This window comes from Somniosus microcephalus, chromosome 5, assembly GCF_052327205.1.
Source record: "Somniosus microcephalus isolate GS21.2 chromosome 5, FLI_Smic_1.0, whole genome shotgun sequence".
In the NCBI taxonomy this organism is placed as follows: domain Eukaryota; kingdom Metazoa; phylum Chordata; class Chondrichthyes; order Squaliformes; family Somniosidae; genus Somniosus; species Somniosus microcephalus.
The window spans coordinates 244,781,038-244,793,659 of NC_140991.1; the positions used below are offsets into that span (position 1 = coordinate 244,781,038).

The following is a 12,622-nucleotide window of genomic DNA, read 5'->3' on the forward strand; positions in this document are numbered from 1 at the left end:
TGGGGCTCCACACTGAAAGAACACAATGAGAGACTGACTAAAGTGCTACAGAGCATACGCCGGAATGGACTGAAGCTCAACAAAGCAAAGTGTCAGTTTGGCGTCCAGGAAGTCACTTTCCTAGGAGATAATCTATCTGGTAAAGAAATAGAGCCAGATATGGAAAAAGTAAACACCATACTCAACATGCCCCGACCCACTGACAAAAAAGGAGTGCTACGCATCATGGGGATGATAAACTTCATTGGAAAGTTCATTCCTAACTTGTCAGCCAAGACAGCCTGTCTGCGAGACCTGCTACATAAAACAAATTAGTTCGCATGGACAGAAAGACATGAACAAGAGTGGATGAACCTCAAAACAGTGCTGACAACCACACCTGTACTCACCTTCTTTGACCCAACAAAGAGAATCAAAGTGTCAACGGATGTATCAAAAGATGGCCTAGGCACGGTCTTGCTACAAGCAGAGGGTGAAGATTGGAAGCCTGTTGCCTATGCCTCCAGGTTTATGACTGATTCTGAGTGTCGATACGCCCAGATTGAAAAGGAATGTCTAGGCTTGGTAGTTGGACTAGAAAAGTTCCATGGCTACATATATGGGCTTCCCACCTTCACAGTTGAGACAGACCACTGCCCACTGGTTGCCATCTTAAAAAAAAACCTGAATGAGATGTCTCTAAGGATTCAACGACTCATGATGAAGCTGCAAAGATATGACTTTGAACTGATCTACACACCAGGCAAACACATTGTGTTAGCAGATGCACTATCTCGAGCACCCACAATGAGTCATGTGAGCTCTACTGAGGAAGACGTGGATGTTCATGTGAGTATGGTCACTACTGCGCTGCCCGTGTCAGACACAAAATCAAAGCAAATAGCAGAAGAAACAGTAAAAGATACAGTGTTACAAACAGTAATAGAACATTCATCATGGTTGGCCAAAAGGTTCCTGTCCAAAGTACTATCACATCAGGTCAGAATTGACTGTCGCAAGTGGACTATTACTAAAACAGAACAGAATAGTCATTCCACAGGCTCTACGTCAAGACATGCTCAAAAAGATTCATGAAGGACACCTCGGAATTGAAAAATGCAAAAGCAGAGCAAGAGACACTGTTTACTGGCCTGGCATAAATAAGGACATTGAGAACATGATAGGCATATGTGAGACATGTCAGAAACACCAAAACAAACAAGCAAAGGAACCAATGATAGTAGCTGACTTACCAACAGCACCTTGGCAAAAGGTTGGTATGGACCTCTTTCATTTGAATGGTAAAGACTATCTAATAGTGATTGACTACTATTCTAACTATCCTGAGATGGCGCTGCTCTCAAGCACATCAGCAAGCAGTGTCATAATGCATGTTAAATCCATCTTCGCCAGACATGGAAATCCCAGGATTGCCGTTAGCGACAATGGTCCGTGCTTCAACTGTAAGGAGTGGCAACAGTTTGCAGCACATTATGACTTTCAACACATCACATCCAGTCCTCTGTATGCTCAGTCGAATGGTAAGGCAGAGAAAGGTGTTCAAGTTCTCAAACAGCTACTGAAGAAAGCAACAGAAAGCAAGTCTGATCCTTATCTCGCCCTGCTGAGCTACCGAGCCTCCCCTTTAGACTGTGGTTCTTCACCTGCTGAACCTAATGGGTCGCAAGTTGCGCACCACGCTACCCTGCTGTGTAAAAGAAAAGCAGAGTAAGGAACTAAGACAGAGACTTCAACTGTTAAAGAGCTGAAACAGAAATCACACTACGACAAGTCATCCAAAACTGAAACCATTGACAAGGGATGATGTTGTCAGGATTGAGGATCCAAATGCATGGAACAGGAAAGCTACAGTTCTTGAGGAAGTGGGACCAAGGTCATACACCGTTAGAACCGAGGAAGAACAGATTCTCAAGAGGAACCGCCGTTCCATCCTGAAAACACAAGAAACTATCCAAGAGCAAATCGATGACAATGCCACAACTGAATCTTGTCACTCACCACCAGAACAATCTAACACAAACACACATACAGGCTCTCATGAAAATACATCAGACTTACCTGTGCTGAGAAGATCCACACATGAAGTAAAAAAGGTTGATAGATTTAATCTTTGAGCACAAAGAAAACTATAATAAAAGAATGAAAAGCTTAGAGTTCATAAAGTAAAGCTTTGAAAATGTGTTGACTGTTGTGAAGATGTTTATGTCGTTATGATTGATTGATATTGATTTTGTTTAACCTCTAAGGAAGGGGGATGTAATGATCAGTAACATGTCATTCTAGAATGGTACACTAGGTGGAGCTGTATGTTTAGTAGTGGGCTACCCACAAGGCAGTAGTCAAGATGGATGCCTGTACACTAGTCCACATGGCTGAATAAATGATTAGCTCAAGCTAGCTGTTCATACTGAAAACGTCTATTTATTTATGAACATAACATCAGGGAGGGATTGTCGGCTTCGGGGGAGAGGGTGACTGGAGAACGCAGTCGAGAAGGAAATCGGGCCCTGGAGGTCAGGGGTGGGAGTAGTTCGAGAGCCTGGGGGTCATGGGAGGGAGGGAGATGGGGGGGTTGGAGGCTGGAGGTCGGGGATCTCGGGACTGGAAGCGGTGGCGGTTGAAATGCGATTGTGGTAAGTACTTATCTTTTTTTAATGTAGGTGATGTTTTGGTTGGTTTTTCCTGAAGCAGCCAGCGCCAATGTTGCAGCGGGGACCTGAAGCAGGCATTAGGCCCCATATTTACATGTGCAAATGGTCTAATGCCGGCTTCAGTCATGGGTAAAGGACGCTTCTTGTTTATCCTCACTCAATATGGTGGACGGCGCACTTCCAGTCAGATATGTGTGCGTGCTTCCTGCCTGCCATTTTGGGGCCTTAGGAGGTCCAATTTAACCCACCTTGTCTTTGCTTCAATTCCCACTTGTGAGAAAGCATTCCACGTTCCAATAACACTTTAAAACGCATTGAAAAAAACTCTTTTACCTCCCCATTCATCCTTCTAGCGATAATCCTGGGTCTAAGTTCCATTGCTATCAATTTGCCACTAGTGGAAGCAATCTTACACTATTTAACTACTCATAACCTTCCATAATTTTGAAAACATCTTATTTCCTCCTGAACCTACTTTGGTTCATGTAAAAAGACTTACATTTTTTCTAGTCTTGTTTTTAAATAAATGCACAGGGATGGAAGATAGGAAGAAATTAGATACTTACTGCCTGAAGGTCCTCCAATAGGTGCAAATTGAACTCTCTGTCCTGCTGACCCAACTTCCTTCTTAAGAAAGGATGGAATATAACCTCCAGATGGGTTACAGTCTGAACCAAACACACCCAGGTTTCCTGTAACAATAGAATATTGCTTCATGTTATTATTAACCACCTTGGACTACTGCTCTTTAAAACTATGGAAATGTTCCAGAGATTTTTTTTTAGTGATGTTAAATTTTGTTACCAATCTTGAATCGAACAGCATAGCAGCATTATATTCAAAAACTTTCCACTTTAATTGCCCAAAACGGCAGTTCTTTCTTAAATGATTATGATAACAGTGGAAGGGCTACAGCCATGGAATAGGAAGTTGAAAGTAGACTTCCTGTCAAACCTTACCTGCAAAAAAGGTTCTAAAATTCATGCAGTAGCTTGCTTTGAAATCATTTAGAAAAACAAGCTCTAAATACTGTTCTAGCCTGAGGAAAGACACGCTTCAAGTTGCTATACTTAGAGAAATATACTAGGAGATTTGCCACACTGCACATGGTAATACTGCAATATCTTATGACTTACAGGCACAGATGTATTGTTAACTCTCTTCAGCTGAAAAGTGGCCAGTGACATTTCTGCCACATAACTGCCAACAGATGACCATCTCATGTATGATCAACCCCGGCCATCTCCCCTTGAATTTCTTGGGGGTCACTATTGGCCAAAAGCTGAACAAGACCTGCAGCCTGAGAGCAGGGCGACCACAGCTCTCTCAGTGGCAGTCAAGGTCACCATGGCCCTCAATTGCTTCACTGGAGGATCCTTCCAGTCTACAGCAGGAGACATAGAAACATAGAAGATAGGAGCAGGAGTAGGCCATTCGGCCCCTCGAGCCTGCTCCGCCATTCAATGAGATCATGGCTGATCATCCAAACTCAGTACCCTGTCCCTGCCTCCTCCCCATATCTCTTGATCCCTTTAGCCTTAAGAAATATATCTAACTCCTTCTTGAATATATTTAATGAATTGGCCTCAACTGCCTTCTGTGGTAGAGAATTCCATAGGTTCACCACTCTCTGGGTGAAGAAATTCCTCCTCATCTCTGTCCTAAATGGCTTACCCCTTATCTTTAGACTGTGACCCCCTGGTTCTGGACTCCCCCGCCATCGGGAACATCCTTCCTGCATCTAGTCTGTCTAGTCCTGTTAGAATTTTATAAGTTTCAATGAGATCCCCTCTCATTCTTCTAAACTCCAGCGAGTATAAGCCCAATCGACCCAATCTCTCATCATACGTCATTCCTGCCATCCCAGGTATCAGTCTGGTGAATCTTCGTTGCACTCCCTCCATGGCAAGAACATCCTTCCTCAGATAAGGCGACCAAAACTGCACACAATACTCAAGGTGTGGTCTCACCAAGGCCCTGTTCAACTGCCGCAAGACATCCTTGTTCCTGTATTTGAATCCTCTCGCTACGAAGGCCAATATACCATTACTAACATAGCTAACATCACACAGTTCACCATTCATCGCTGTATCCGGGAGGTCACTGAGGCTCTCTACACCAGAGAGAAGCAGGATGAACACGCATGTGGTTTTGCCGGGATAGCAGGCTTCCCCATGGTGCAGGGTGCCATCGACTGCACCCACATGGCTTTGCGGGCGCCGCATAACAATCCTGAGATCTTCCGTAACCGCAAAGGCTACCACTCACTTAATGTGCAGTTGGTATGCGACTACATCCAGCGATTCTTGATGGTCAATGCCCGCTATCCTGACAGCCGCTATGATGCCTCCAGCCTGTGCCAGCAATCTTCCAGCCACCACATGAAACTTGAGGGTAGCTGCTCGGAGATAAGGGCTATCCGCTCTGCACTTGGCTCATGACTCCCCTCCACAACCCCACCACTTGTGCCCAGCACTCATATAATGAGAGCCATGCTTCTACCAGGAACAGCACTGATGTAATAAAACTCACTACGCACTTGGTTTGAGTATAAAGCAAGGCTTTAAGCAACTTGTTTCAGAACATGGAGGTCTAGTTGTACTTCACTAGTTCCTGTCTTACAAAATGTCCCTGGGCAAGCTGGGCCCACGCCCGAGTATTTATACTCCTTGGACGGCGCCACCAGCTGGCCGTCCAGCGTTATTTCATGAGTAGGTTCTTGATGAATGATGAGATTTACAACATTCTTCCTGCCTAAAAGATTTGGAAGTCCGACGACTTCCTCTTAATGGATTAGGCGGGCCACGGGTAGCCGCAGTCTTTTAGATCTTTGTTTATGGCTAAAAGGCACGTCTCCCCGGACCGTGTCTTGGTCCCTGGGCCGCTTGATCTGTACCGGTGGATCGACAGGGCCCGTGTTGCCCTGGTCAACCCGAGGGAGGCTGGGGAGATCGTGACTCCGGGTGTGGGTCCCCACAGGTGCAGAGCTGGCTTCATCCTGTTTGATAGCCGGGGATTGACCGGCGTCCTGGCCTCGAGTGGCTATTCCACGGGGAGCGCTCGGCTCCCTGAGTGGATCTGGTGGGGCAGCCAGTAGCTCTCTCGATGTCCCAGGGGGGCGTCATCTTCGAGGGAGTGCAGAGTGTTGGCATCATCTCTGTGGGTCCCTCTATCAGTTGGGTCCGTGGAACTGGTTGGACAGGGAGCCAGGGCCCGGAGCGAAACGGTGGACTCCCGGCCATCAGGGTACCGCACGTGCGCGTATGTGGGATTGACGTCTGTGTGTTCTACCTCGTCGACGAGGGGATTGTTTTTAGAAGATCGGATGAATCTTCGGAGCAGCACGGGGCCAGGAGCTGCCAACCATGACGGTAGGAACGTCCCATGAGTGGAGCGACACTGGAAGCTGAAGAATCGCTCGTGAGGTGTGACATTGGTGGACGTAGAAAGAAGAGACCTGATGGAATGCAACACGTCAGGGAGCATAGTTTCCCACTGCTGGTCTAGTAGGTTGCGTGACCTCAGTGCAAGACGAACAGCGTTCCATATGATAGCGTTGTATCTCTCAACCTGTCCGTTACCGATGGGATGGTACGGTGTCATTTTATTTGTGGCGATTCCCCGTTGGGAAAGATAACTTTTGAGTTCGCTTGACATGAAGGAGGGACCCCGATCAGAGTGGATGAAATTGGCCATACCGCAAAGGGAAAAGACTTGATCAAGGCATTTGATCACTGTGGAAGTAAGCATATTGGGACAGGGGAAAGCAAAGGGAAAGCGTGAATATTCGTCCACCATAGCAAGTAAGTAGGTGTTTCGCGTTGAGGAAGGCAATGGTCCTTTAAAGTCAATGCTGAGTCGCTGCATAGGCTGCATAGCGTGTATGAGCGAGCCATCCAATGGACAGAAGAATTGCGGTTTTAATTCCGCACAAATTCTACAGGAGGAGAATATTCTTTTCACATCTTCCTTAGAAAATGGGAGATTTTTAGATCACACAAAGTGTAACATATGGGTAATGCCAGGATGGCATAAGTCAGTATGAAGATCCGCAAGAGTCGAAGTTGACATAGAAGAGCAGAATGCCCGCGTGAGGGTATCTGGGGCCACATTCTCTTTGCCGGGTCGATAATGTATGGTGTGTCCAAAGGTGGCCAATTCCATCCTCCAGAGTTATATTTTGTTATTCTTGATCTTAGTGCGTTTCTGGTTATCCAGCATAAAGACCACGGAGCGCTTAAGTGTAAAATGGCGATGAGCGACAAAATGACTCCATTTATGTACAGCTTCGATGATGGCCGTAGCCTCCTTTTCGACAGGAGGATAATGGAGCTCACTACCCTGCAAAGTTCTGGAGAGAAATGCAATGGGTCGACCACCTTGATTCAAGGTAGCAGATATCGCCACATCCGATGCATCACACTCGACCACGAAAGGAAGATTTTCATCGATGGAACGAAGCGTGGCTTTTTCCAGTTGTCGCTTGAGGAGGTTGAAAGCTGAAATAGCCGTTGCCTCCAATGGAAATGACTTTGCGTGAAGCAGGAGTTGGATCTTGTCGGAGAAGTGGGGTATCCACTTCGCATAATAGGCGAACATGCCGAGTGCCCAACGAAGAGAGCCGAGATTCGTAGGGGGAGGGAGCTCCTGAAGCGGACGAAGTCGCTCCGGATCTGGTTTGATGACACCGTTGCCCACCCAGTAGCCAAGACTGATGGTACTGATTTCACAGATTTGGACTCATTTAAGGTTAAGTTGCGACGACGGAGAACGTCAAAAAATTTCTGGAGATTGGCATCATGCTCCTTCTGGTCATGACCAGCAATGGTGATATTATCCAGATATGGAGAAGTGTCCGTTAAGTTCTCCTGTTTGACTAGGCTATCATTGCCCGTTGAAAGACGGCCACCCCATTGGTGACTCCAAATGGAAGGCGACAAAACTGGCAAAGCCGACCATTGGCCTCAAAGGCCGTATACTTTTTGTCAGAGTCCTTTAACGGTACTTGATGATATGCGCTCTTTAAATCAAAAGTTGAAAATACCTTGTAGTTGGCAAGGTTATTGACCATGTCATCGATGCGTGGTAGTGGTAGGCATCCAGGTCGGTATACTGGTTAATAGTTTAGGAGTAATTGATGCTTCAGAGGATTTTTAACAACGACGACTTGAGCCCGCCAGGAAGATGAACATGGCTCAATGATACCGTCAGCTAGAAGGCGAGAGATTTCTGCCTCGATAAAGGATCGATCATCTTGGCTGAAACGTCGTGATTTAGTGACTATGGGCTTACATCGGGGGGAAAGATTGGCAAACAAGGAGGGCTCATCAAGCGAAGCCACCGAAAGCGCACAAAACGGTACCTTGGAAATAGTAAGCTCCAGCTTTGACCCTCCAAACTCGAAAGTGAGTCTTTTTGTGTTGTTTCTGGAAATCCTGTCCCAGGAGCACATCACTGCATAGGTTTTTGAGCACCCCGAGCTGGGTGGAGAAATAAGTGCGGCCATTGCGAATAAGGTCGACAAGACAAAAGCCGGAAGAATTGGTGGTCAGTGTCGTCAGAGCCATTGCAATTTCACTGTCCGAGGGGTAAATACGCAGTTTTAGCTTACTGACAGCCCGCTCACTAATGAAGCTGTCAGAGCTGCATGAGTCGATTAGTGTGCTCAAAATGTGTCCATTGACCCAAACCTTCGTGGCTGCATGGGACAGACTTTGGGGAAAAACAGCTGTGATGGGGAGAGGGGCAGTTTTACCCTTGACAGCTGTAACCTTAGTAGTGGCTCTTGAGGGAGGAGCAGTTTTATAGATAGTAGCTGCAAAACTAACAGGAGCCCTTGACCGGTATACCTTAGAAAAGGGGCCTTTCTTACTAACAGAGGCTCTTGACTGGCATACCTTAGAAAAGTGACCTTTCTTGCTGCAATGATTGCAGGTTGCGTTACGAGCAGGACAACATTTCCTATAATGGAACGCACTTCCACAGAAGAAACACTTCCTTCCAGATTGCCAAGATGCCGCTAGGGCAGGGTCGTCATCAGTGAAGGTTTCTAGGGTAGGATTGTCGTCCGCTAGGTTAGATTCATCATCAGTGAGGGCTTCCGCCCGAGACCTATTGAAGGAGTCATTCAAAGTGACAGCAGCAGCCTGTGCACGAGGTAAAAGATAGGTATCTGCATTCCTCTTTGCTAAGTCCAGGGAACATGCCTGGTCATAGGCAGTCTGTAACTCAAGGGTTTTATTCTCCAACAGATGCTGGCGTATGAAGGGAGACGCAATCCCATTAATAAAGGAATCACGAATTAACTCCTCCTGGTACTGCTCAGCTGTGACAGCTTTAAGATTACAATCCTTGCTGAGCCTGCGAAGTTTCTGAAGGAATTCGTCAAGTGATTCCCCGGGTTGTTGTCGAGTTGTGGCCAGTAGATGCCGAGCAAAAATTTTGTTTGGGGCCTTAACATATAGTCGCTGTAATATTAGAATAGTGGAGTCATAGTCTACACAGTCTTCAATATAGTCAAACACATGAGGAGATACATAATTGGCAAGTATCTCTAATTTATCAGGAACATTCTCACCACACACCCTGAGGAAGTTGCTGAAAGTAGGATACTAGTGTTTCCATACCTTAGCAGTTGTAGGTGAATTCGGGTCCAGGTCAAGACAGGCGGGTCTGAGTAGTTTGTCCATGATGGATTGATTACTATGCCGGAGTTCCCTCCTGTAGTTGAAGTCGTAGCTGGCTGTTCCCGAAATCACTCAGAGCGTGGAGTCGATATCAAGTTGATTAAATTGACGTACTAAAACTCACTACGCACTTGGTTTGAGTATAAAGCAAGGCTTTAATCAACTTGTTTCAGGTCATGGAGGTCTAGTTGTACTTCACTAGTTCCTGTCTTACAAAATGTCCCTGGGCAAGCTGGGCCCACGCCCGAGTACTTATACTCCTTGGATGGCGCCACCAGCTGGCCGTCCAGCGTTATTTCATGAGTACAGGAAACTTTCTGGTATCTGGCACGGACGGGACCGAGCTGGTGCCGGCCCATCAAAACTGCCGGAGAACCGAGGGCTATAGTTAAAAGATACGGAGCTTCTGAGCTCCGTCTAAAGCAACAAACCCACAGCTTCAAAACAATCGGCTCAGCTTGCAAGCATCTCTGTAGCTTAGCAACTGCTTCAGCTAGATGCTTGCACAGCCACAAATGTGTAAAAAAAAAACAAAAAGTAAAAACAGTTATCTGAACCGACTCTTGAATTTTGCCGGTGGATAGAGCGTTCCGGATATTTAACTGCCGTTTAAACTAAAGTTTCCTGTAGTTTCTTTATGATGATGAGATTTATAACAAGCATCGAGCAGACCATCGGGCTACTGAAGCAACAGTTTTGCTACCTTGACCGCTCAGGAAGAGCCCTCCAGTACTTGGCGGAGCAGGTGTCCCATTTTGTGGTGGTCTGCTGCATGCTTCACAACTTGCCATCCTGAGGGCGCAGCTCTTGCCACCAGGGATCACGGGACTACTTGAGGAGGAGGACGAGGGAGATGAAGATTAGGAGGAAGAGGAAGATGAGCAAGAGGAAGAGGATGAGGACGAGGAAGAAGGAAGGAGGCAGGCAGCCAATCTTCCTTCCGGATGGGCTATCCATGAACGCCTCATCAGACTCCGATTCCAATGAATGAAACCCCAGATCCCCATTATACCATCCTGTCGCGGAATATCACAGTGTCCACCTGGGCACAAAGCTGAAATGAGAGCCACCACAAAAGATTCCAAACAAAGTTAATAAATTTATCAAAAATCAATTGACATATGCGATATGAACTAATCACCCTTGTGCAATCCCTTTGTGCCCGTCATTCGGGTACCCTTTCCTGATCTAGTGCTCCTACGAAGGGATCCCCCAGTGGCTGCAGCATGGCTGGTGGAAGGCTGCTGACTTTCAGTGGGGGAGGCTTCAGATGGCTTTGCAGGATGACCTCGAGCAGCTCTGGCCCATGAAGGCCCGGTTGTAGACTGCACAACCTCGGCATGGGCGGCAGCAGTCTGGGCAGGCAGGCTGACAGGCAACGGCAAGGGCAATGGCGCAGTGGCAGTGGTGGGAACAGGAATGCTGTCATCCTGAGAGAGGACAGAGGGTCCTGCTCTACTGACACACTTCTATTCCCCCGGGTAACGCTTCAGCATTCATAGCAATCTGTTGCTGGGCTGCTATGACACCCTGCAAGCCCTGGTTGACACTGATAAACCCAGCCACGATGGCAGCAGTCTGAGCTTGGGTGCCATGAAGTTTTGACTGCATTACAGCAGTCTGAGCATGGGCAGCATTAAGCTGAGACTACATGTGGTCAGTCTGATCTTGTGTAGTATCAAGCTAAGACTTCATGAGAGCGGTCTACGCTTCTGCTGCAGCACTTAAGACATTGGGTCGCTTCTGCCTGTGCTGCAATGGCAGCTGCAACATTGCTCATCACATGCAGCATCATGTCTGGGTTGACATGGTCTCTTCGGGAGTTTTCTATCATTTCCAGCCTGGAAATCCTGGTCTCCAAGCTCTGTGCAAAGCTTTTTTTATGGCCTTGTTAACCTGTGTTGCTACTTTCAGTGATTTGTGTATTTGTACTCAGAAATCCCTTTGCTCTTCTACCCCATTTAGATTCGTATTTTCCAAGTAATATGTGACCTCCCTATTTTTCTTACCAAAATGTAATACCTCACATTTATCTGTGTTGAATTTAATTTGCCAATTATATGCCCATTCTTCAAGTTTACTGTCGGAGGTGCCGTCTTTCGGATGAGACGTTAAACCGAGGCCCCATCTGCTCTCTCAGGTGGATCTAAAAGATCCCATGGCACTATTTCGAAGAAGAGTAGGGGAGTTATCCCCGGTGTCCTGGCCAATATTTATCCCTCGATCAACATAACAAAAACAGTTTACCTGGATGCTGTTTGTGGGAGCTTGCTGAGCGCAAATTGGCTGCCGCGTTTCCCACATTACAACAGTGACTACACTCCAAAAAAAAAGTACTTCATTGGCTGTAAAGCGCTTTGAGACGTCCGGTGGTCATGAAAGGCGCTATATAAATGCAAATCTTTCTTTTCTTTCTTTTATTTTGTTTATGTTCCTTGATAATTTAATTTCATAGTTCCTTTTTGCCTTTGTAATTGTTTTTTTGACTTCTCTCCCAATCTCTTCATATTCTCTCTTGCCATGCTCTCCCCTGCTGTCCATGTACTTAATTTATGCCTCTTTCCTTACCCTCAATTTTTTGTGCTGCGAGACCATTTTGACCTGGTGCAGCTTAACATAGTTGGGCCTTAACACTGCCCATTTTGTGGCCATATCCAATTTCTAGGCCAATAGTGTGGGACAAAATTGTCACTTGGAAAACATGGGTTAATAAATAAAAGCCAGCACAGATTTGCTAAAGGCAAATCATGTCTGACAAACTTGATTTGAGTTCTTTGATTAAGTAATGGTGAGTGTTGATGAGGGTAGTGCGTTTGATGTTGTGTGTATGGACTTTCAAAAGACGTTTGATAAAGTACCACATAAAAGACTTTTTGGCAAAATGGAAGCCCTTGAGATTGAAAGGGGCTTTGTTGTGTGGATGCAAAACTGTCTAATGGACAAAAAGCAGAGAGTAGTGGTGAACAGTAGATTTTCAGACTTAAGGGAATATAATGAAAGGTATACAGTGGAGTTTCCCAGGGGTCGGTATTGGGACCACTGTTGTTTTTGGTATATATTAATGACCTGGGCTTGGGCATACAGGGCATAATTTCAAAGATTGCAGAGGACATGAAACTTGGGAATGTAGTAAACAGTCAGGAGAATAGGCGCAGACTTCAGGAGGACATAGACAGACTGGTGAAATGGGCAGACCTTGGAAAGGGTACAGAGGAGATTTACTAGAATGGTACCAGGGAATGAGGGACTTCAGTCATGTTAAGAAATTAGAGAAGCTGGGATTGT

At 46.2% G+C, this 12,622-nt stretch overlaps 1 protein-coding gene across 7 annotated transcripts in view; it reads right to left on the bottom strand.

Annotated features, from left to right (window-relative positions):
• mak (male germ cell-associated kinase) overlaps positions 1-12,622 on the bottom strand; it is a 374,380-nt gene that overhangs the window by 63,845 nt on the left and 297,913 nt on the right. For 6 of the 7 annotated variants that reach the window (XM_085988792.1, XM_085988791.1, XM_085988790.1 and 3 more), the window contains one exon: positions 3,218-3,343. In XM_085988792.1, coding sequence (XP_085844918.1) covers positions 3,218-3,343 — 126 coding nt within the window. Of the gene's footprint in view, positions 1-2,058; positions 2,127-3,217; positions 3,344-12,622 lie in introns of all 7 variants that reach the window. The other variant, XM_085988793.1, reaches the window with a different exon arrangement.